General features: G+C 38.5%; 1 protein-coding gene across 4 annotated transcripts in view; it reads right to left on the bottom strand.

The window, feature by feature from the left end:
* Window positions 1-27029, bottom strand: part of fam172a (family with sequence similarity 172 member A) — a 184480-nt gene that overhangs the window by 52466 nt on the left and 104985 nt on the right. For 2 of the 4 annotated variants that reach the window (XM_058777456.1, XM_058777457.1), the window contains exons 9-10: window positions 7746-7862; window positions 90-174 (exon numbers count right to left, since the gene is read on the bottom strand). In XM_058777456.1, the coding sequence (XP_058633439.1) occupies window positions 90-174; window positions 7746-7862 (202 nt within the window). The remainder of the gene's footprint in view (window positions 1-89; window positions 175-7745; window positions 7863-27029) is intronic. The other 2 variants (XM_058777458.1, XM_058777459.1) reach the window with 2 other exon arrangements.

Below are 27029 nucleotides of genomic sequence, written 5' to 3'. Positions count from 1 at the left end.
TCCTTTGTCCTAAAAAACAGACTTGGTTACCAGTGAGTAAAGGGTAAAAGAGGTGAAATATGGATTGTGGTGTAGATATGGTTGCTTACCTGCTGAAACACGAGGGCAATCGTTAAGCATGGGGTCCACCAGAGTATCCAGGGGCTCAGGACTCGACACCCAGTTACAGCAGTGCTGTGAGAATAAAAAAAAAAAGTGGGAGGGAGACAGGAGCAAGCAATTAGGTACCTTAGAGACATGTCACATTGACAGTTTCGACTGTTTTTGTTGGGCAGGAGCGGGCACACCACTGCTGGCCCTCCAAGGAGTGTTTTCTTGGCCTAGTGACCTCGCCAAAGCTCCCAATGCCATCATTCCAGCCCCTGAGACACTATCTCTCAACTCAATCTTCAACACAGAGTGTTTGTCTTCAGCTAAAACAGGTTTAATTAGGCATGTTTGGTTGAGAAAATCATCATACCCTCAAGCTAATAATGTATTGGATGTTTTCACTAAGTGCATACTGGCAGAACGTGTATTATGGAAACAATTGTACTGTTTAGATGGGGTGCAGAGTTGAAAAAAAGTTACAAAGGCATGCATGGAAAAGCGGGGTCTGGAGATAAGATAAAACATGCTGAATAGAAGACAGAGAAATTCAAGTGAGATTAGCGTATTGCAGCTGGCGTCCTTGTGAAACGCAGCTTATCTAGGGTTGTTTACTTTCGCAGACATAGCACTGTCAGCCATTACCACTGCCGAGGGGACTGCTACCCACCCGTCCACACAAACACACATAGAAATGGACAGAAAGACAGACAGATACCCACAAACACAATGCTATCTAACCCTCAACCAACTCCCAGGACAACCTCCCCTGACAGAGCAGAGAGGGACGATTCCACCACCCCAGACACCCCACAAAAGACACTCGCATACATAAGCGCACACATGACAGAGCCCCAGGTCACATCACACCTCAGCCTGTCAACCTCCTTCACCTCTGAGCTCTGTGTCACCCCAGGGGTCACCAAACTCCCACCCAACAGGGACCCTGTATGTGTGTGTGTTTGGCCAACAGGGAAGGGGTATATATTGCGAAGCACAGGAATTTGATTTTTAATTCCATCAATCTTTTTGGCCATGGCATCTTTGGTTAACTCATAATAATGTGTATAATGATATATCAATTCAAGAAACAACAGGATTCTGAAGTCTGGGGTGGTAGTGGCAGCAACAATTATGTTAGCGGTCTATAGTTCAGATAAGACATTGAAATCCAGTGGATGACAGAAGTGTAAACATTAACAACAATGCAAATACTCTCAACAGGAAACTGAGATGCACAAATAAAGACACTCTTTAATACATTAATAAGCCACAAGTCCGTTTATTACAGTGATTAACAAAGTTAAAAGGTGTGTTAAGGAGAGTGTCTAAAATTGTTGGTATTTTTATAGATACTACCCTTCAAAAATGTGAAGTCTTAAGACACACCAAAGATGTATTTGATGTAAAAAATTAAATACAAATATTGTTAAATATTATTACCATTTAAAATACATTTCCCTTCTATTTTAATATATTCTAAAATGTATTTTTTTTCATGACAAATATGAATCTGAAGCAACCATTTCCTTAAGTCTTCAGTGGCACATGATCCTTCAGAAATAATTCTAATATACTGACTATTGCAGTGTTCATTTGAAATTTTGTAACAATGTTAAACCCTTAATTATCACTTCTAATCAATTCGATACATCCTTGCTTAAAAAAATATTAATTAATCATAATTTATTATTATTAGTAGTAATTAAAAAAAATACTGGCTGTGTATTTACTGAACTATAAATACACACATGAACTAAATATATCAGGGAAAAAGATTACATATTGTTTGTTGTTTTCATTTTTGTTATTATCCACATAATAAATAATTACATGTATAGATGCATGCAACGACAACAACAACAACGATAAATAAAACTAACAACATAAAATTTTTTTTCAAGCTTAATTACTACTGCAATATATAGTCATCATTGCCTTCAGCATATTCTCTTTACATGCGTCATGGTGCTGAAAGTCAGAAAAAAAAAGCCCTGTGCCATGGCCCTGGAGTTCTCCTCTCATTTCTCTTGTCTTTATTCTCCTCTCTTAATCCTGTCAATCGCCTGCGTGCCTGGGTTGGGGGAGAAGACAACTGCCATTGGAATGAACAGGCATGCATTGTGTATTTTTAGAATTCCTGCTGCCCTAGTTGTGCACCATGGAGCCGGGCCAGTGAGAGGAGCGCTCCCTGACTGCTGCATCAAGTGTCTTATTGTACAATCTTAATTCATGCCGTCTGGAGAAAGATGTCAGCTGGGCTGGAAGCAAGGGCAGGAATTTCAAAGACCGGAGTCCCAGCCAGAGTGAGTGGCAAAGAGGCGGGGGGTGGGAAGAGGCTTCAACAGATTTGTCAGAGCTGGCTGATGCACCAGGATGAGTTTTAGATGAAACAGAAGGCCAAGGCCACTATGTAAGAGGATGACATAGCTTTAAAAGAACAGATAAAAAAAACCAAGAAGGATTTTTTTGGGATAGAGGAGCTGGGTTGAGCTTTTGGAAGTGTTCCAATCTTTTTGTGAAATCTGATGGCTTGTGGTTGTCTTGAATAGCATAAAAATGACAATTTAATCCATATACATCCTCATAATATGGCCCTTTAGCTAATAATGCATTTAATAGAAGTGCCTGATAATACAAGTAAAAACCAAGAATTAATTAGACAAATTGGATACGAACAAGTAGGCTTTTTAGACTTTTGTCTGTAGCCTCAGTAGAGAAAAACAGGCCTTAATTTAAGCATTCTTCTATTCTCCAATGAGGGTAAAGGCCTTTTTTGCCTTCTTTTGACTCCACATATACAGTATCCACAAAATTTATAATGTAGGAGCACATGCAGTCATATTTAACTTTTTTTATTATCGTAACCATAAGACTGATGGCAGAAGGTCTAGGAACCATGTCCACTTTCAATGCCCGAGGACCGCCCAAGAGGCCATATGACTGACAGGTAAGGCAACCAATCACGTTTTGTTGTGTGCTGCGTCATGTTTAGGGGCATGGAAATCTGATGACGACTTCAAAACTCCTGAAGCGTTTCCAATTTTGTGTGTCGTATGAATCAGATGTTCAGCCAAAGGTCCGTATTGTCTGAGGCTGAGACTACACTTTGTTTTTGTTTGAATTATTTATCTGCAGTGACTAACAAATCTTAAATCTCCCACATTCCCAGAAATAGTTTACTTGTTGTAAAATAAGGTGGATAAAGATAAAAAGGATCAATAACAGAATTAGGGATGGGTCAGGATCCAGTTTCTCTGGATTTCAGGTTTAGCTTAACATACAAGAACAAAATTCGCTCATCATTTATTCACCCTCATGTCATTTCAAACCTGTAAGACTTTTTTCTTTTGTGGAACAAAGAAGTTGTTACTTTGAAAAATGTAATTATCATTTATATTAATGCTGTTGTTTTGGACACCAATGACATTTAGTTTATGGTCTAAAACGGTTTAAAAAATTCTTCAAAATATTGATGACGACAATTTAAATTTTAGAGTAAACTCATTATTTCAATATTTTAGGCAACGTACTGTACAAGCGATGAATTTATTGATGGAACTTCTTGGATTTTAGAGTGCTGCCAATGTGTTCAGAAAACCTAATGATTAATCCATCCTAAAAATATCTAGCTTTACACATTCTAAACCTTGTGTTTAAATATGATGTTGCAACGCAGACGTCTGAACTAAATAAAATGATCTGTCAGAGTTTTTGATGGCTCTGCAACAGAAGTGTACAGTACAGCCATTGCGCAAACCATTTACGCAACACTTTCAAATCCCATCCCAGCTGAAGCCACACAAAATGAAAAACGACAAACGGACACAAATGAGTGATAATCGTCTACGGTGAGGCCCATCAGCATTAATCAGGACCATATGGTTGTGGTATTCCCGGCTCTTCAGGGCTGGGAAATGGGGTGCTGGAGCATGGTGGGACTCTAAGCGGTCTCCTAATGGCCCAGTTAGAGAAGGTAAACGGAAGACAGGTGTTGGATCCCACTGAGAGTACTTTCTCTCCTACCTGCACTTATTAAGAATCTCTGCGTCTGGCCTCCTATCCTTTAGCTGCCCTTTAACATGCCACATTCTGCTCAATCAGTCCCGATTTCACTGTGGTGTATCACACCTCAGCCACTGTATTCTACAAGACAGACGAGTGTCTTGAGCAACAAGCTGCCACGTGCCCAAATAGCTCAGAAGTACACTATAAAAAGGAAATGTTGATAAAACTCAAATTCAACACCTGATGCATTCAGATTTTAGGTTCTCACATCTACTCTTTTAAAAACTGTCACAGAGTAGCACTGCTTCCTTTTTTGTCACTTTGAATTTGCTTGTTCGCTAAATGCAAAATGCCTCATTAGGCCAAAATATTCACCAAAGCAATATATTTAGGATGCTTAATATGTGAAATTAACTATGCCATCTTTGTTTCTGAGACGTAATCACCTTACAAATCATAGATTTCTGGGATATAGTTTTAGAAGGCTGTACACAGACATCAGACAAACAAACCTCAAGAACAGCAACAAGCAACATGTAAAACGATCCTAGAGTAAAAATGAAAAATAAAAAAATATAAAAAAATTCTGTCATCTGTCAAACCCATAAGAATGGTACACATGACAGTTTGTGCGCCTATCACACGCTAACCTCCATACTGTAGTTCTTGTGTATTCGTGATGTGTATACCTAATGTGATGAGCTCTGTGTATGTGTATATGAGAATAAAAACCTAAATTAAATCTTTTCATCATGAAAAAGCATGAGCATCTCTTCACAGGACCACTCAATTTATATGGATTCAATTTACAGTGCCTTTATGACCTTTTCAGATCTTCTAAGCTTTGTTTCACTGGACTTTCAATGGAGGGACAGAAACCTCTTCAGGTTTTATTAGAAATATCTTCATTTGTGTTTTGAAGAAGTATTATGGGTTTGGAATGACATAGGGTGAGTAAATGATGACAATTTTCATTTTTGGGCAAAATATCCCTTCAACATCACAAAACAACAAATAACTAACAACACTGCCAAAAAAAAAATAATAATAATAATAATTAAAAAAAACACACACAGCAAAACAATAATCCTATACCAGTAACTGCATAATTTCTTCATGGTGCAGTGCATGCTGGTAACTCACAAACCCTTAATATTTCAGAAATACTGTAATTCTTTGTTCAGAAAACTGACTAGTTAAGACAACATTTGGGAAAATTCTGATCTAACATGGGTTTTTATCTAGCTTCCAGTAATTCACATTTCTTAAGATTTGTCACAAAAAGGACCCGTAAAATGCAATATACAGTATGTAGTTGATGTTTTTTCCTGTTTTTTTTTTTTTTTTGAGTGTCTGCTGTTTTGCTGCTGTGCAAGGTCTACTTCTCTCTCAAGTAGTACATATGATCTGTTTATATTTTTAGCTTTTTTGTTATTTATCTTTCCATCACTGCAGCTTTCCAGCCACTGCAGGTATTCTCATGGACAACGGATATTTCTCCACTCTATTTCTCTCTTCTCTCTCTATGTCCTAGGAGATTTTCTCTCACCATTTCTTCCCCTTTAGTATATACCACTGCTTCCCGAGGGATTCTCATCCTCCTTCAGGTTGCTCTGTTTATGTCTGTCTTCCCTTCCCCCTCTCTCTCCCTCATATGCCCTTAGTCTGACCCATTATCACCACATCACCTGTCCTACTGCGCTCTCGTCCTGAAAATCCCTCCAATTCTCGGCTCTCATCCCTCCATCTCCACCTCCCTCAGGAGGAGAAGGGGAATTACCACCCCCTGCACGAAAGAGCTCACGATTGTGCAAGGAACGGAGCATCACCTCCGACAAACCCCTACAGAGATGCCTGCCTGGCCAGAAACAGTGATCTCAAACCTGAATAATGTCCAAATCATGATTGCTATGGACGTTACTATGGAAGGGGATGGGGCCCTGACCCTGATTAAAGACAGGTCTACAGTGGAGACACAGGCAGTGGGAAATCCGAACGTCTTTACACAACTCCGGTCCCAATTCCTGCAGGAGTAAAAAGGATTAGGGGGTTAACGGGTGATACGAAAGGACTAAAAGTGACTTTAACATTCCTGAAGTGAGAGTCCACCCTCTGGCTTCAATTATTGGGATGAATTAGATCTGAAAATCAATTAAATAAAATGCTCGACCTCATCTGTGTTAATCAGGCCTCCTGACAAATTAATATTTTGGTGTCCTCAATGTATGGCAGCACTTGCGAGTGTGTGCGAATGTACAAAGTCTTTTCTTCTGCCATTAACAACAGTCTGTTCAAGCAAGTCACTTTAACTGGATAATTCACCAAAAAATTTAAATACTATCATCATTTCCTTATCCTCATATCGGTTCAACCCTTTATGATTTTCTTCTGTGGAACACAAAAGACATTTTGCAATTTTTAAAAAATATTTCTTGTCCATACAGTCAAGGTCAGCATTGTTTTGGACCCCACTGACTTTTATTGTATAGACAAAAACATTCTTCAGAATATATTTTTTTGTGTTCCACAGAAGAAATAAAGTCATACAGGTTTAGAAAGACAATGAATAAACACATTTTTATTTTTGGGTGCACTATAACTTTAAGGCAAGTTAGTTCATCCACAGGCACTTATTTTCTAATAACTAATAACCAGCCAATATTTTAATAATAGGCATGCTAATAAGCAGCTAGTTAATAGTGAGAATTGTTCCCTATACTATACTGTAATTGTTCCCTGTGCTTCTTTATCTTAAATCACACTGAACAGCTGTATTTTTTAGGCTCTTTTAACTTAAAGGCAGGAGTTTTATCATATCAAGCGTTACACATATTCTCGCTTTTATTGTTCTGCGAGTGGTCTGTCTCCTCCTTATGTCTCTAGTGTAAGTCACACCACCGGAACGTATAAGAAAAAACAAATCAATGACATTTGATTATTCAGGGCAAAAACTCACACATAAAAATCTTCTAATATTCCAATTACACCAAATTGACACTTTTGCATTTATCAGAGAAAGAAAGAAAGAACATATAACTTGACAGGATGAAAGAGAAGAAAGAGCCCACGACCCAAAGACAACTACAACAGACCAAAAAAAAAAAAAAAAAAATCACCAAGCCAAACAAAAGGCAAGCAAACATCTGACGGAGCAAAGCAGATCAGCAAAGACAAAGGAATGAAAGACATTTTTTTTCTGGTGGGCTGGGTGGTCCGCTGTTGACGGAGAAAGCGGGTGAGAGGCGAGGGTGTGTGTTTGCGCTTGGCATTTGCATGGCTGGCTCCCCTGTAGCCCTGGCTTGGGATCCACTCTCTCATATTTATGTGCATACTGAGTGTTCCCAGGTGTTGTCTCTGGACTCGAGGTCATCGCTGAAAGGGCAGCAACTAAATAAAACTGACATACTAACAGAGCATCTGCCTGCGTGCGGCGGCGTTTGGCTTTGATTTCTTATTGACATCTGCCCAAACAGACAAACAAGAGTGTGGGATGAAAAACAAACTATTGGCTTTCCGTGACTCCTGCTTCTGGAGTGTATCTGCTCGCTGAATGAAATGCCAGGCTGTTTGAGCTGAGCTGTGTGGCTGATATTGATGCTGTGATTGAGAACATCAAGGTTTTGGCACATTTGGTTGATGGAAGATTGTACCTCTCTGAGCCAGTCCCGAATGGACTTGTTGGCCTCCTGGTGCCAGACGTTATGGACAGAGTCAGTCATGGCCACCGCACGGACATGATTCTTCACTTCTGCTTCTCGCTGAATCATCTGAGTGGGAGAGAGATATGTTAGCAAATAGCATATGATATCATTGTTTCAATAAAAAGCTACAGGATTATCCAAATTCACAGTGCTTTTCAGTTTTTACTAACAGAAATGTATCTTTTAGAGCAGGTGTGTCAAACTCAGTTCCTGGAGGGCCGGAGCCCTGCAGAGTTTAGATGCAACCCTAATTAAACACACCTGATCCAGCTAATCAAGTCCTTGAGGCTTATTTGAAAACTACATGGTTTGTGTGTTGGAGCAGGGTTGGAACAAAACTCTGCAGGGCTGCGGCCCTCCAGGAACTGAGTTTGACACCCCTGTTTTAGAGCATCATGTACTGTTGGATCCATTATTCAATAACCGCGGTAAATATCAAAACACAATCATGTATTTTCTGAACATGAAAACTGCTTCTGCAAGAGAAAAACGTGAAGATGTGCTGCTTTTCATCCTTGCATTTTAGATTGTGTGCAATCCAAAGGAGTTAGCCTGTCACGCTAACTATTCCATTCAAGATAAACGGCTAGAGAAAAAGGGCCGGTCTGACAACAATAGGTTAACAATCACTTTACGTGATCCATTTTACAGGAGCTACACCTGGCCTGGTGCTACATCAAAGTGTCCATAGTCATTTTAATACATTCCCCAAGCCCATTTAAATTAGAGGGACTGTATAGAGATAAATGGAATCTATTAAGGCACTAAGGACTAATACATCACACCGCTGATAAGCTTTTCTCAGGAGCATCCTCTTAAAGAAAAGGGGAGGAAGCACATGGCGGCTCACACACACACACATACACTCACACCGAGTGACTGAAACATGGCTAAAATGTCTTCCTGTTTCAATGATACCCAGGAGGCCAGCAAATTCAACCTTTTAAAAACTACTAAAAGTGTCAGTAAAGACAGTGTTCAGACTTTGGAAAGGTAACTAAATGTTCCAGATATACATGGTTTAAAAAATCCTTGAAATAAAAAAAGAACCAAACAGAGATTGAGACTTTCTCGCAATTCTTGGTACACTGGTATCATATTACTGCAAAAGCATTAGAAGTTTTTTTTAAATTTATTTAATTTATTTATTTTTATTATTTGAAACTATATATGCTATTGGAACTACTATGAAACTCAAAATGTAATATTAAAAGTAGCTGTACAAGAAGAGCATTTCACTACGTTCCACAGCAGGACAAGTAAATAATATTCCGGTTTAAATTTTTTTTTTCTTTCACTTTGTATTTTTTTTTTTTTAGAAATCTGTGAAGTTAAGCCATTCAAATCTGTTGCAGAATAAATTTTCTATTAATTTATTATTATTATTATCATTAAATGTATATTTAGTTTATTGTTTATAAAAAAACACAAAGTTTAAAAACAAACTGCAATACATGAAATATTTACTTTGACGATCAACATTTCCTGAAGTGTTAGCATCTCCTTTTAATTTGTCCACTGAAAATACAAAAATAAATAAATATGGCCCAGTTTTGTACTCTATTAGTGGGAATTGTTGTATATTTTTACAATGCTGCTGCTAATATGGAAATGTTATGCATGAATATTTAAATCACATAAAAAGGCTGTAATGGTCTCTAACGACAGATTTACTCATGCCATGACAAACGGCCTGACAAAATCATGTAAACACAACCTCAAAGCAAACATGGGCACTGGATATGAAGAGGAAAATGACAGAGAGCAACTTTGATGTGTGTGAATCTGTGATGTTTTCCATTGGGAAAACTGAAACATGTGTATTAGATTTACACCATCACACTGCTCTGATTGATGTCCTTCAGTGACAGTCGATGTGCTCCACACATGCTGTCTGCAACTGTCTTACCCACACACACATAACTTCAGAGAGCTCGTCACTGTAAACCTAAAAGTCTAAATGCCCTGTGGGCACAGCCAAGCACTGGAATTATTTAAAGAACATATGAACCAATGAAAAAATAAATAATGTACTGTCAGGCCAATCAACGCAAGGGAACGAGCAAGAATGACGGCACGCACGGGACCAAAGCCTTAAAACACTCGTAATCTACATTCCTCCGTACATTAGCTTAAGTATTATAGCACCACGTGAGCCGCTCTCTCAGCTGGTCTGTACCCATAAAAGAAAGAAACCGGGCAGCTGTGCTCATCAACCTCCTGCCCAGAAACAGCGCGAAGAAAAAGCAAACATGTGGAAGTACTTGTTGCACTAAAATCAACAGAGACAGATGTTGAAACATTTGCTATCTCACTTCTGCCCTTTTCTTTGCACTTGAGCATCTGGCTTGAGGAGGAGAGACAGGGGGAGAGGTGAAAGTGCGATGAAGGAAGCAACGAGACGGAGATGACATCCAGCCTCCGAGATGGAACGAAAACATCACTCCCTCATTTTCAACACGACTGTGTTAGCAGTCAAATTAGCATTTTCTAAAGAAACTAACAGTGCTTGAAAGGCACCAAAAGAAATGAGTGTTAAAGTTTTAGGTTCAGTAAAAAAATTAAATGCTGCATTTGTTGTTATGACTCTCAATATAAGTCTTTTTCTCACAAGAATCAACACTTAGTTACTATGCAGTGTAAAAGTAGCTGTAAATGGTTATAAAGCTGCAAGGAAGACAAATCCCAATTCAGTATGCAAATAAATGTAAGAAAGAATACCAGTCGCAATTCATTATGCAAATATAACCAATGAAATCATATTGTGAAAACAACATGCACTAATGATGAATAAGACCAATAGCGTGCATAAAAAAATAAAATAAATAAAAATAAAGACTATTTTGATCTTGTTGAATGTAATATATATATATATATATATATATATATATATATATATATATATATATATATATATATATATATATATATATATATATATATATATATATATATATATATATATATATATAGATAGGAGTCGGTCCGATTTTTAAAGAAGTTAATATTTTAATTCAGCAAGGATGCACTAAACTGATTCAAAATGACAGCAAAGACTATATATAGTACATATTAAATAAATGATGTTATTTTAACTTTATGTTCAGCAAAGAATGTATTATATGTGACCCTGGACCACAAAACCAGTCACAAGGGTCAATTTTCTGAAATTTAGATTTATACATCATCTGAAAGCTGAATAAATAAGCTTTCCATTGATGCATTTGTTAGGATAGAACAATATTTGGAATCTGAAGGTGCAAATGCATATTAATAATCAAAAATTAAGTTTTGATATATTTATGGTAGGAAATTTACAAAATATCTTCATGGAACATGATCTTTACTTAATATCCTAATGATTTTGGCATAAAAAAAATAAATTAAAAAAAAGATCATTTTGACCCATACAATGTGTTGTTGGCTATTGTTACAAATATACCCATGCAACTTATGACTGGTTTTGTGGTCCAGGGTCACATATTAGCTACAAAAATATTAAACTGCACAACTGTTTTTAACACTGATTATAATAGTAAATATTTTGTGATCACCAAATCATCATGTTACAAGGACTTCAGAAGGATCACGTGACAACGAAGACTGAAATAATGGCTCTGCCTTCAAAGGGAATAAATGAATATTAAAACAGAAAACATTTATTTTAAATTATAATAACATTTCAAAATATTACTGTTAGTCTTACTATATGTTTGATTAAATAAATGCACGCTTGGTGTGAATTAAAGACTTTCAAAAACATTAACAAAACTGTACTGACCCCAAACACGAATAAACCCCTCTATCAGAAAGGTTTAAAGAATATCGTTTCAGCGCTACCTTGTAAGTACTATAATAAAGCCAGCACAACTCTCACAGGCAGGAGTTGGTATGGGCTGGTTGTTATTATATATTGTTTACACTAGGTGATTTTGAAAATGCTGTGATGTGGTAAATGGTCAGTCATGACATTCGGTCAAATAGTATCAAGGACTGCCAGCGGGAAACCTCTGAAGACAGCAGTTTTTCCTTCCTTTTCTCCAGATAAGCTCCATTAAGGCTGTTCCCTTCATCTGTCTTTTGCTACATAGCCCAGTTGCTATGAGACCCCAATCAGTAGAAACCCAATTAAAGACACAAGGATGATTTTGGACCAGCTAGCTGAAATGGTCTTTCCGATATTGGCTAAATCCTGCAGCTGATGAGGACAAAATATCCCCGTTGTCATATATCCTCCCCCCCAATCTCGCTCTCACTCTCTCCGTCTGTTTGACCTCTTAAGTGACCTCTACTGTAAAATACAGCATTTAGCACTTTAAGTGGCTTCATGTCACGTAGTGAGCTAATTGCTCGACTTCAGTTGTTGAAAATCGCATTTTCCTTAATGAAGCTGACCGCAGTGGAAGCGCTTCTTTATTTGCCCCTGCATTTCGAACACAGAATAGTGTGAAACACACACACACGCACACACACACACACACACAAGCAAATAAGAGAGTTTAACGATAAGAAAGGCGGGGAGGCGACTCTCGTGCAGCGATAAATACTCCGCCATTTCAGCCGTCCTGGCGACAAAAGCGAACGCTCTCCATGAGACTTACATGCAAACACACAGGCAATAAGACAATTATTTAGGGCTTTGATAATTACGTGTCAAAGGCAGTGCAAGTCACCAGATAATTAGGTGAGAACTGAATGGTAATCCACAATGGCGTCCCTGGAGGCAGGGGGAAAAAACACTCAACACATTCCCAGAAGAATGAGGGAGGAATAAAGTAGCGAAGAGATAAATAAATAACACGGGCTTTTAAAAAGGAACGTGCTTACCAACAAATAGCACCATGAAAAAAGCGGCAATTACCATGGTGAGGGAAGACAGTGCGGACGCACACACTCACGTGCACGTGCGTGCGAATCCAGATGCGGGCTGATTCAGGAAGCCATGCTGTTAGCATCGGTGCTGAGTCCAGACTAATGCATCCAAACTGCTGCCATAATCTGGACATCCCACTGCGTGGTAAAATGAAGCTTAAATATTTGATTGATTAACTGTCCAATTACGACCAGTGAGAGAGGGCCAACACTGCGCACAGCTACATGCATGCACATCCACACAACAGCAGTATGTCTTGGCAAATGTATACACTGGTCCTAAAAAGTATTTGGACCATAAAGTAAGCTACACTTAAAAATGCACCAGTGTCAAAGAATCTAACAAATTTGGCATAGTAAGCAGGATCAAACAGGACAATCTAGATCTACAAAAAAAAATGATGCTATTCTTTTCTTCAAATTAACTATTACTTTGAACTGGGGCCAGTTGCCCCATATTTGTGTTATGACTTGTGCACTATTAAATACTTGAGTGTTGCACCATTAAACTTAGTTGAAACAAAACCGAACGGATAAACTACATACTTACAGAATCCTTTAACCTGAATTAACAGCCTTTTGGTTTTATTTGACGTTTTAGACCTGTATGATTATATCATTATTTAATACCACTGTTTTACACTTTTAAGATATACAAACAAAATTTTTGAGAGCTCTCAAGCAAGAACTGATCCAAACCATGTTCATACCAGAATCAATTAAATAAATAAATAAATATTAAATTATCTAAAAATCCTCTGAATGGATAATATTGATTACTTTCATCACACACACACACAGAGTATAGTTTCAAACATACATATATACATATATATATATATATAATAAATGATCATGTATTATAATTCAATTAAAACGTAATTTATTACCACTGACAGTTATATCAAGCAAAAGGAATATGAAATATAACATGCAACAAGAGAAACGGGCATGCACAGCTATTCAAGTCTGTTTACACATTTAAAGTCTTCTTCTTGAATCAATAAAGGGCAATGTCATATTCAACTACTAGATCCCACTTTACAGAGAGTGTCCTGCCTTAAACTAACTTGAGTCAGTAGTTATTACTAGTTACTAGTAGTTATTAACGCAAATGTATATCCTAATTTAAGCAAGGTATAGTTCACCACAAAACCTCTGCACATAATCCACAACATGTTTTACAACTCAAAAGTGTCTAATACGTTCATCTTAAGTTTGAACAATATATCATTTTCTTTAAAATACATGTTCTTTGGCTTGATAGTTCTGCGGTGTCACGATAAACTTAATCTCAGTGTCCTTTGCTAGCATTGTGCTGACCCCACTAAGACATCTAACCTCTGGAGCCAAGAGGGGCTCCAAAGGAGGTGGAAAGTTCTGGCCTTTCTTCATTCTCCAGGTCCAAGAGGGCACAGGCCAGCCCTCATTCCTCTGGCCCCCTGCTCGGGCTGAGAAAACAGCAGCAGCTGCCCCTGGAGCTCCAACACCCTGCACAGGAAGAGACAACACTCGCGCCTTCCCCTGCTTTGAAGCCTGGGCCTCAGCGCCTGCCCGTCTTTTGTTTTTGGGGCAGGAAGGAAACCCTAAGCACCAGGACACTATGAGGCCCTGGGGAGGCAGCGTGTGCGTCGGTGTGGATATATCTAACCCCTGTGAGCGTCCAGCCAAGAGTATATTCCTAGGTACGTGTGCATTTATAGGCGCCACAGCGGCCAGTTTTTGATTTATGGATGCTAGTAAGTGGACAGCGAGTGGCGATAACTTCCCCTTCTACTTCCTGTCGCTGAGTGGAACGCCACGTGCAAAGGATGACATCGTCCAGTGTGCTGTCCCGGAAAGGTTGGGCCAGAATGGGGTATCAGTGGACCCTTGTGAGCGGAGATGGGGTGAGCAGGCGACGCTACACGGACAGACACACACACATACACACGTCAGCAAAGGCGGGCGAGGAAAAGGAAGCCGGGTAAATATTTACTGACACAGCACAAGCGGTGAGCGTTTGACACCTACTGGAAACAAAAGCGAGAGGATAAGGAGCGGCGTGCCAGGAAAGGCAGCGGTGCTGTGTCGAGCTTGCACTCATGGAAAACAAGAGGAAAGAGGGAAACATGGGGGCAGGATGAGTGAAAGAGCAAGTGAAGGGGGCACAGGGGTGGGGTGCGGTTGGGCATCAGTCACTGTCGAATAAAGGCCACACACATGCGAGTCCTGAAGCTTGCAGCTCTTTGAGGCCTCACTGACGGTTTATGCTTCAATTACCAAAATATACCATCAAACTACCAGGTTTTTTTGACAGTACCATGGTATTACCATTTGATACCATTACTGCAACCACAGTACTGATATACTGTAGAATCTTTTGTTAAAGATTTATTTGTCAGATATGGTAGGTCTTCTTGATGCAACAAATAGCTGTAAATGAACTCAAGTAATGGACTTTAACTAGCCTCCCGACGCCTTGAGGCAAGGTAGGAGATATGCCGATATGCTTGAACTTCAAATACCTAACATGCTGAAAACATATTGTTAGCGAAGTAAACGCACAGATAGTGTACCAGCAGTGTGTGTGTGTGTGTGTGTGTGTGTGTGTGTGCGTATTATGTGCTCATCAGAGAAAGAGGGGCCCCGGAGCAGCTGTGCCTGGCACAGGGCCCATGAGGAGAGATCTCGGTTTGGATGATAAAAGGCTGATGGGGCCCCTCATTTTGGACCCGTTCTGCATTGATCCTGCAATGCCTTGAACCCTGGAGAGAGAGCGGAGTCTGAACACTGTACCGACAAGTGTGGGAGTGCGTATCATCACGGCAAAATCTCCTTTTGTGTCTTCACTCTTTGTTTGTATTTTCACATGTAGTGCGGCTCATTCAGCCGGCTACAACTGTTGGTGGGCAGTTGTTGATTTTACATAGTTTTCAATTGGTCAGATGCCACCAATTCAACTGATCTCTTATTTCAATGTCAATTATATTAGCAAGGTTCCCACACCTACTGACCAATTCAATTTCCCAGATTTCCCATATTGTCTCCATATTGTCATGAAAAAGTAATTGAAATTAAAATATTTCATTAGTTATAAATCGATCTTTGTAAAATGCAATGTCCGTTAAGATACATGGACACTGATGCATGGATCAAGCATAATTGATAAAAATACAGTAAAAACAGTAATATTGTGAAATATCATTATAATTTCAAATAACTCTGCTATTTTAATGTATTTTAAAACATTAAAACAAACATAATTTATTTCTGTGATGGCAAAGCTGAATTTTCAACTGCTGTTACTCCAGTCTTCAGTGTCACATGTTCCTTCAGAAATCATTTTAATATGCTAATTTGGTGCTCAAGTAACATTTCTTATTATTATCAATGTTTAAAATCGAATTAATGCAATTTATGCCTGTAAAATATAAATCTTTTGTAACATTATAAATGTCTTTACTGTAACATTTACTGTCAAAAGCACACGATTAAATGTGTTTGTGCTGAATAAAAGTTTTTTTTTTTCTTTCAAAAAAAACAAAAAACAGACCCCAAACTGAATGGTTTATATTTATACGACTATTCAACCGCACAACTATTCCATGATTTTACAATTATTATCATTTTCCAAATTTTCCCTGAAGCTTGAAGTATTGACTTAAAAGATATTGTATATTATTAGGAATCATTCATCTGTATTATTATATATTATCTTTATATTCATATTAGTTATGAATTCAGAGGAATCAATTCAAACTCTACATAAGTGCCAAACATTATTTTTGTGGAACGCAGATGTCTCACAAAGACAGATGAAATCCCGATGGCTAATTAAAGTCTTGTGTTAATTAGGGGAGATTTTACTTAAAGAATAGCACTAGGTGCGATCACAGCAACATCTTCATCACCTCTGAAACTGTCGAAGCCGGCGTGGATATTGCTCTCGCACTGAAACGAGGGAACGGTATATTTCAAAGTGTGTGTATCAACAGGGCAAAACCCAACTATGTGTCTCCCTCAGCCTTTCGGCAGTGCCATAAAATAGAAAGCTAACCTCAATATTTCCCCTCTCTGTGCTGGGACTTGCTGGCCCATTAAATTCTCCTTCCCATGTGTCATCCTGCACATTTCCACCATGAAATTTTTGTATAATTAAACTTTCTTAATGATTTATAAGCTATAATAATAGCCATAAGTATTTTTGAGCAGGTTAAACTGACACCCTGTAAGTGCACATGTGGGGCTGACCCTGTTTTAACAGAGTTTTGGATCATTGACTCTCCCGGCTGGAAGAATGAGGGACGGAGAGGGATGGAGTGAAGAGAGAGACGCGGCTCTGTCATAACTCAGACGCCCACTGACACGCACAGGCTGGGCCTCGTCAGCCAGGGGAGGTGAGGGCCGGTTCAGGCAGACGGCGGGAGAGACAGGGGTCAGGCTGCCCGAGGTGTTTACAGGAAAGCCCAACTCGCCGTCAGCGCGCCGAGACAAACTAGCAGAGCAGAGTGCACGTCTGACAGAAATACAGCTGCGGAGAGAGTACACATGATGATAAAAGTACCATTATTTGGATGAATGTTAAGTACACACTGCTTCACAACGAATATGACATCCTTATAGGGTCACTTTGGACAGAATATCAATAAAAGCTGCTCATGCCCAGAAATTAATCCTGAATATTAAACACTGTGACCGGAAAATAGCACAAGATCCGAAAACTTAAAAGTTAGATATTTACCGTCTAAATACTTGCATATTTACATGTTATGTCTGCTTTAGACTGCGACCAGACATGACACTAACAATGCGTTTGTCTTCACAAGGAAAAACATAGAAGCAAGTAAAGTAATGAAACAAAAACATTTTATTAACGAAAAAGGCATGCACTTTAGCCACTTGAGAAGAAAAGAAAATACTAAGCCTCTTTGAAACCTCAAGGGAGTTTCCTCGCTTGTTTCAGAGTGTACCGGGAGGTCAGGTGTGTGTATGCTACAACTGTGTATTATCTGTATATGATTCTAAGTACGTGGGTGTGTACGAAAGAAGCTCTCGTTAATGTGTGTGTGTGTGTGTGTGCACGAGTGCATGTACGCTTTCAAACGTCAGTGTCAGGCCAAACCTCCCCTTTTTTTCTGCGTTGAGACTAGCTGCAGGGCTTTTTCAGATGGGCTCTCAGAAGAAACGTTTTGTTTAAACTTTCTGAGGCACTCACCCCATCCTTTCAGTCACAACTCCAAGTTGGAGGAGAAAAAAAAAAGGGGACCAATGGCTAATGAACGTGACGAAACCGCTCTCCTATCAGCTATCTATTTCTAAAGCTCTGTCGAGCCTGCCGAAGGGAAAGAACTCCTGAACCCCCCAAAAATGAGCCTCTGATACCCCTGTTCTCAAAGGCAGTCCAGCACCAGACGGCCGAAATTAATGGAAATATATAACAATCTGAAATTAACTTCTCATAGCCACCAGCTACGTTTTAACCAGGAGTTGAGGAGAAGAGAGGGTGAGTGTGTGAGAGAGGCTGGAGAGAAAAGAAAAAAAAAAACCTATTACGGCTTCACAACCTCATCACACACACTTTTATAGACACACACATACAGACAGCCAAAAGAAAGAAAAACGAAAAAAAAAAAAACTTTGTCCTAAAAAAATTATCAAATTTCTATTAAATAGAAAATTAAATTATTCTTTATTTGCTAATAATTTGAGAGTCAAAACAGCATTTATTATTTTATATTTAAATCTGGATTTCAAAACAGTCTGAAAAATAATGGTCAAGCAAAAAAAAAAAAAAAAGTTGCTTTAGCATAAAAAAACCAAGTGTTATTAATCTTAGAAGTAACAAGTATCTAAATTTCCTTTAAAGACTCGTAAAAAGAACACAGTAATGATTTTTTAATTGATACAAATAACACATATATCACAAAACCAACTGCAGTAATTAGCATTCAACCAAATAAAAAGTAGCATTGTCGTACAATCCGTTTATTGATGGTTGTCAGTTCGATGCTTATTAGTATACTTAGTAGTATACTTTCTGATTAGCACAATATCTATTATTATGGGCCATTACTAGGGATGTTATTACAGAGAAAGCCCATGTCACTCAAGCACAAAGGGACAAAGTCTGGATTTCGCTAGGAAAGGGATTCAACGTACTAAATAGACCAAGAATGACCTTTCCCCCTAATACACCACTTACTGCAGAATTATCTTTTTAACTATTTAACTGCTGTCAGCGATTTGTCATAGTGTGGTAATTACCAACCACAGCTGAGGACATTCAAGAAAAAAAACAAAAAAAAAACATTTTATTTATTTAGTTTGGAACCACGGAAGACATTTATGTGCTGATAAAGGTAACTACGAATGCAGTGATTATCTTGTCATTTGTGAATTTTCCTTCTGTGGTTATAATAGTGAGAAGCTAGTTTCTGCCGTTTCCTTTGTTCTTTGTCGTGTTTGACGCCTCTGGATGTGAAGAGCAATATTCATGGAGTTCGCAAACCGAGATGCGTCAATTATAGGAATCATAAAGTATCTTTTATGTTGCTTTTAATTTTCTTCTTCGTTTTGGACGTTTGATCATTCAGAACTGTCACGTCAAAATGACTACATGAGTCTCAATTTCCAAGTCTCCGAAATTGCAATCCGTCGTCTGAGGTGCTGACTAACTCGCACTATTGAGTTAAATGTCATTGATGAGTCAAATAAACTCGCTAGGCTATTGTTAGTATGTGTACGTGTGTGGAACACATGTGACCTGAATATGAGATGGCAGGTCAGTTTGAAGGCCTCTGAGACGCATAAAACCAAAAATACTGGTAGTAAAAAGCAGTATGGGCAAGGACTAGTGGTTACTCCTCAAGATCTCATTAGTTCATTTTGTTTGGGACAAAAAAATTAAGACAACTAGAGAGAAAGACAATGAAAAACAGGCTACGGGGTAAACTGTCCCGCTCAACTGTGAATGCAGATTGGAAAAGCAAGTGAAGAAATCTCATTCTCAACACACACACCTACACTGCTCTCATCCACTTTAGTCTATGCAAAAACAGTTACAAAGGATAAGCAGTGCCCCCTAGTGTTTTTATCAATGTGAAATGAGTCCAAATTAAGAATGTGTCCCCTAAGAGAGAAAAAGTGACAGCGATGAGGGGTAAATCGAGTTGTGGCATCACATTGGAAAAGCCTAAGGAGGACACGCTGGAGATGGAGAGAAGGGGGAGGAAAATGAGGGAGAAAAGGGGGAGAGTATAAGGTAAGAGGTTAGGGAAAGGGGGATGGGGCAGCTGTGGGAGGATATATAGAGGAATTCTGACACTGTCAAGATAAGAAGTAGACTGTAATGATGCTTTCTGAAGGTGTGAGAGAGCAGGCCGAATAAAAGCAGACATCCGCCATAAGCCAAACACACACTACAAGACAGAAGCTCCCTTTTATATATAAAGTCGTCTACAAAAGCCTTAGAATGTAGCAATGCGTGTCGATTGCTGCTAGTGTGAAACAACAAAAGCATCAAACTGCTGCCCACATCTCTCAAAACAATAGAAGACCTTTCTCCATGTTGTTTGGTGACATGTTGGGAATCTGCTCTCATGTGCGAGTCTATGCGAGAACAAACTGCAGTCGGGGAGAATTATGAAATTGAAACTTCTAGTTTGTGATTGAAAGCCAAAGGGTTTATAAATGAATGCTTTAGTTGTGTAGTGTGCATTTGGCTTTACTTGAGGAATTCCTCAATGAGAAACTTGCAGCTTCATCCAATGCAGATTCAATCACATTGCTCAGGGCCTACACCTCACATACATGGAGGTTCCATCTCTGACTTCAGGTATGTGTGCGTTTGTGCAAGTGTGCACATTTTATGACCAGTAAAAACCCACAGGCATCTGCAGTGGGACGCAGCCCCACACCACTGCCACAGTCATATGTCTTAAGATGACATCAAAAGAACACCACAAGCTGTTGATGCTCCCTTTACCATCTCTCCAGTATTTCACACAACCCACCGTAATTCACAGCACATAAAACCTTAAAACGGCACATAAAACAGTTCATCTCTTTTCAGTGTCGGCTTCCTGGGCTTAAAAATTAAATCTGTTTTACCGCAGGTACATAACTAAAATATAGAGTTTAAAAAAAAAAAGGTCTCATAAAAGATTCAAACAGGATTTGACTACGTGTTCAGAACAGGGAAGCTTGCGTCTATCCCTGCAGGAGCACTGCGGAGGCGAGCAGACTTCCACAGTAGGTCCAGATCTATAGAATAATCAGAATCGCATGGAGATGTGTGATGATATGAATACCCAGAATGCGCTCTCTTGTGACATGAGGAGAGAAAGACGGCGAGAAATCTGGCCTAAACTGTTTGACTCGTTGAGCTCATGGCGCTATAAAACATGCTGACATTCAATCAGTTTAAAAACACATATGGAGGGAAAGGCAGAATGCTGAATGAGAGAGGGAGGAATGAGTAAGAAAAAGCATACGGAGAAGGTAAAACATCTGAAACTCATGGAGAAACCGATATCCAACATCCTCTGAAAGGTGAAGTTCAGTGACATTTGTAAAGTGTGGTGGTTTACCTTTCAGGAGAGCATTTTTACAGCTGTTTTTCTTTCTTTCAAGCCTCTTGTTTTCCTAAATATGGATTTTTTTTTAATTTTTTTTTTTTATGTCTAGATCATACTGGTCCAATTTAAGCCCTTCCCTTAAAGAGAAAGAGCATGCAAAAATTTTAATTCCGTCATCATTTACTCGCTCTCATGTCATTCCAAACCTGGAAGACTTTCTTCTCTGAAACAAAAGAAGATTATTGTCCAGATAGCAGATGTCAGTGGTAACCAAAACTGTTTCCATACAAAAAAGTAAGTCATACATGAGTAAAGATGTGTGAGAACAGTAAGTAAATGATGACAGAATTTTAATTGATCCTGGTTGTAAATATTGCCTGCAAAAACGTTTGCACATAAAACAAAACAAATTAAAGCAAGAATTTTTTTTCTCAGACACTGTGTCCTAACCAGAACGACTCCAGCGAAATCTTGCACAGTGCAATAAATTCACTATACCATTCAGAAGATATGTTGTTTCATGTACGATGTATAAGGAGAATTTGGACCAATCAGCCTTCACTATCCATCACAACCAAGCAATTGACAAAATGCCCTTCATAGCTTGTTCATAGCTTTTTGGTGCATAAACTTTACACTAACTAAAATGAAATAGATAGACATTAATGATTTATACGTTATTGCTTTATCATGTCACACCTGTTTAGGACAAAGTATAAGGGCTTCCAATTATGAAGTGGAGACAAAGCACAAGCGGAAAGAACAAAGAATGTGTGTATGTGAGAGAGAGAGAGAGAGAGAGAGAGAGAGAGAGAGAGAGACAGGCAGAGAGAAATAGAAGGTGAAAATCAAATGAGAAAGATGGAGAAAAAGAGAGAGGGATGCTGTCCTCCAGGACTAGCCTTAGTCCCGTGTGCAGACCTTGCCATAGGCTCAGAGGGAGAGACATGAACGGAAGGAAAAGCATAGAAAGGTGAAAGAGGGATTTGTATGTTCCTGAGGTCATGTGCAGCACACAAAGCTCTCCAAGAGGAAATCAAGAGGAAGAAGAAAGAGCGGTATGTTCAACTCTGTTAAAGATGACCTGCAGGTGAAGAGAAAGTTTCTCTTTAAGACACACTTCAATGTATATCTTTAATGTTCTTAATTACCTTTATCTCTCTTGAAATTATACATATTTCATAAACAATGAAACTTTAAGAACTCTATAATTTCCTGCCCAAATCTAAAAAGACGACCATTCTTTTGAGTCAGTAAGATTCACAGTACTACTGTTTTTTTTTAAAGATTCTTATACTCACCAAGGCTGCATTTATTTGATCAAACATAAAGAAAAAACAGTAATACTGTGAAATATTATCACAGTTTAAAATAGATGTTTTCTATTTTAGTACATTTTAAAATACAATTTATTCCTGTGATAGCAAAGCTAAAATCTTACTATTATCAATGTTGAAAACAGTAGTGCTGCTTAATATTTTCAGGATTCTTTGATAAATAGAAAGTTCAAAAGAATAGCATTTATTTGAAATAGAAACATCATAAATGTTTGCTGTCACTTATTAATTGAATGCATCATTGCGGAAAACATATTAACTGCTTATTAACTGTATTGGTATTAACAACAAATTTAAGTTCTGTGACTAACTTCAAGGTTAGAACCTTTTAATACTAATGCATAAAAAACAATATAACCGTAAAAGAGAACAATCTGAACAGATTCAGTGAACAGTAAACTGTAACCAATACGGCCTATGATTCCTGACTCCCGTGTTTGATTCAGACAGATTCTCCGATCCATTTTTTGTCTCAGTATATTATTCTTCTTTGTCCAGGTGTTTTCTCTCATCATAAAAAATCCACAATCTGAAATTCTGACATCTACATACATTTCCGTGTTGCTGCCGATTCAGCAGCACTACTTCTAAACAGCAGAGAGCCACTGTTTCAGAAGGTAAAAAATAGAAAAATAAAATTCAACTGTTTTTAGTGCAAAAAAACCTTCTCAAACATCATAAAGTAGATTTAAGGGAGAGCAAAACAAATATAATGCTAAAAATGTATGAGTGTATGACTAAGTGCTAACTATAAAATATATGCGTACGCTGCAACTCTAAACCATGTTCAATACTCATCCTGAACCGAGACATGAATACACATCACATGACCCTTCCCTCGCTCTTGGTAGCCCTCAGCGCAGCGGCTATTAAGATATTGGCGGCAAAGTTTCTTCCTCTTCTCTCTCCCACATGCCTTCCTCCTGCAGGTTGGGGAGGATGCGTTTGAGGTGAACTCTGCATAGCACTATCTCAGGGAAAAAAAAACAAAGTGATCAATGTGGGGAGGCGATGCGAGGTTCCCTAGGACAAGCCAATCAATGCATGAGAGGAACCTTGCCCAGGGCCCTTATGCAAATGGAGGCACGTCCAGTAACCCCGGGAGCCGACATGTGTGTCAGATCAATGGGGCGCTGCATTAAAAACCTTACAGCTATATAAGATGCCTGCCCACTAAATATGTAATGATGAACCCCTTAAGATTTCACTGTGAACTCTTTAACTAGCGGCAGAGGCACATGTGTGAAAGCAAAAAGCTCAATCTGCACATCGAGATAGATGTATTGGATTAACTCGGACACATGATTATTGTTGTTTGCTGCGGACAGCATACACACACTGGTAAATTTAGACTTGGAAATTAGGTTGAAGTATTCAAAATGGTACCGTGACATAGATGCTAAACACAACAGAATGCTAAAACAACTATATAAAGGCTATTTTACATTAGCATGGGACGAAATGAAGTGTCAAACAGACGTCTGAAATATGTCTGTCAAACCATGACAGGGCTCATCACGGATGTTCAATGGCTTATTGTAATACATAATTGCATATTCTATTAGGCGGTACTCATAGCGATATACATTCACATGCAAATGATTTCGTCCAGATGAACCACACAGAAGATGACAGACAATAAGCAGGCATAACAAACACGTCTATGTCAGCGCAGACGCATAAACACTGGCGCGCACGCCGCAATCTCAGAGTTACACATCAAATCAAAGTCTCTTCTCACTTCAAAGTGCATTCTGGACACACAGACACACACATTCCTGGAGCGTGTCTTATCGTCGGTGTGAAGATAGGCCACTCCACACAGGCGTTTGCTGATAGTTTATTTATAGAAATAGTGGAGCGGGGTGATTTCTCTTATCGTGCGCTCGTTTCGGCGTGAATTTATCCCTCCATCCATGTTTATGCACTAAACTCTCTGAGCCTGTTAACAAGCAGCGGCTAATTAAGCTCGTGACAGAGAAAAGATGAAGTGGGGGAGGAAAAAATGAGAGAGGGAGGGAGAGAGACAGACGGAGAGAGAGTCTGAGTTAAATGCATAAGGTTGACCTCACAGAACTGCGGTGGTGCAAGGATGCACAACATTACTAAAGTTGAAAATAAAACCTTTTAAGATCCAACAGAAATAAGACCGTAATGCAACAGTAAATTAAAACACAGCAAAATAAGAGGCAATACAAAAGAGAGCCGTAATACACAAATAACACATAGAACAACAGAATTAAGACAACACAAAACAATGAGAATAAGCTACAACATCAGAATTGCGCAACAACAAAAAAATAGACTGTATACACAAAACAAATTTAGGCCACAATGAAACAGAATTCAAACATAAATCACAGAACAACACATAGAAGTGACAATAAAAAAATTGATTGTGCTAAACACAAGAGAGTGACACCATAACATAATTGTCATATGACACAACGTGAATAAACTCCATTGATGTGCTTTTGGATTTGACATTGTGAAATATTGAAGTAGCATGCGTGTGGAAAAAAATGGTTCATAAGATCTTGCCTGGAGATCTGTTCGTCTTTGTAATATTTAACAGACAGTGTGTCTATACTGTCTTTATATAGTCAATAAAATGCAGCTACTATTTCCATTTTACCAAGGTGCCATATGCTTAATATAATGTTCTCTTGAGGTGGATCCGTAATGAACAGACATACTCATAAAAACGTCTAACAACATTTACTGAGCAGAGTCAGAACTCATTTAATCCAAAACAGCTGACACACACTTTTCCTCATGATAAACACAAACACCCACGCTTTAAATTCACATAACTATGACTTGGCTGTACAAATAAGCAGTTTTGCATTAACAGTGCATAATAATCGCACAGTAATTGTAATGTTCTATAGCCTATTAAATTGCTAATATTATTACTATTATTTACATTATTACAAATAATATAGTCGTCAGCATATTATAAACTAGTTTTTAGTCAGCATCAAAAGTATTGTTTCTAAAAATGAATAGAAAAATACCCACTCACAGTAAGCATCCTTTATGCATTAGTTCCATATTTATGTACCGAGTTACAGTATTTTTATCCAAAAATACCATGAAACAGATCTGCTGTGTATGTAGACAATGAGATGGAAAGCTAATTATTCTCAGCACACACAGAACTCCACCCCCTCTGTGACCCTGTTTCAGCGTAACACACCTGGACGGCAAATTGATATCAATTAAAAGCCGCATGCGGACAGGCTTCAATTCTCCAACAACAATCTGTGCATGCTAGATTGCTCGTCATCTTCGAAAAACAAACACATTAATGACAAAATGAGCCGGAAATACATAAATAAGCCACTGCCGAGCTGTAGTCAAAGCTCTCTCTCTGGTGAATCACTCCCAACAGAAGTCCAGGAGGGAAAAATCGGGTTTGAAGCGGCCCGTCATAAATCAAATAAATTAATAAATAAATAAATAACAGAAAATGGCTCAAACAGGCAGATAAAGAAAACAATGCCTGGGAGGAGGTAAAATGGAAAAAGGCAATCCACAGTGGGGGGAATCTTTTACAATGTTGATTGTCAGGATCTCTTTTCAAGCTACAGAAACGATCCACACACAGGGTCTGGGAAGACTGTCTGCTGTTACTCAGGGGAATTCTCCAAAAAATGCTGAGGTCCAAAGAAAGCCTTTGTCTGTTGTGTGAATCATCCAATCAGGACTTGAACCCAGTTCACCATCACACCCTGTCAGAACTGATCATCAGTGCTCAAACAAATATCAACAAGTCTGAGCTTCATGCGATGGCTAGTGTTTCAATCAGTTTATAGAAAAAACAGTAGGACTAGTCAATATCATCATACTCATCGCAATTAAATAATTGAATTAATCAATGTATGGATAAAATAAAAAAAATAAATACTTGTACTTAGCAAGGAGCAGTCCTTCCAGTTTTTTGATTAAAAGTGACTTTTATTTTTTAAATAAATGCTGTTATTTTCAACTACTTATTCATCAAAGAATCTTCAAAAAAATGTATCACAGTTTTCATAAAAATATTAAGCATCATGACTGGTTTCTAAATTAATAATAAGAAAAAAATCTCTGCGGTTGTGAATGTTTCATATTTCATATCAGTCTGCAGCCAGTGAATCCGCAAGATATCATACCCACTTTTCCAAACAGAAGGTTTTACAGTCAGCAGAGCTGTGTTTAAGACTTCACACTTAAGGCTGGAATACACTACATGACTTTTAAAATCTGAAGAGATTTTAAAACGCTAGGCATCATACATTACCGACTTTGTGAACAGTCACAAAGGAAAAACTGGGCATCATACACTAAACGACTGAGGATCATAGACTACCAGACTTTAAAGTCATTCTGATCACAACAAACTCAAGCAGAAAGGTGCGCATTTTGCAAGGAGACGTGACATTATGAAAACAATATGCGTTTTAAAGTCATCTGAAAATATG

The sequence above is a fragment of the Onychostoma macrolepis genome, chromosome 05 (assembly GCF_012432095.1).
Source record: "Onychostoma macrolepis isolate SWU-2019 chromosome 05, ASM1243209v1, whole genome shotgun sequence".
Taxonomy (NCBI): domain Eukaryota; kingdom Metazoa; phylum Chordata; class Actinopteri; order Cypriniformes; family Cyprinidae; genus Onychostoma; species Onychostoma macrolepis.
The sequence above is the reverse complement of the archived record's forward strand: the minus strand, read 5'-3'. Positions and strand labels throughout refer to the sequence as shown.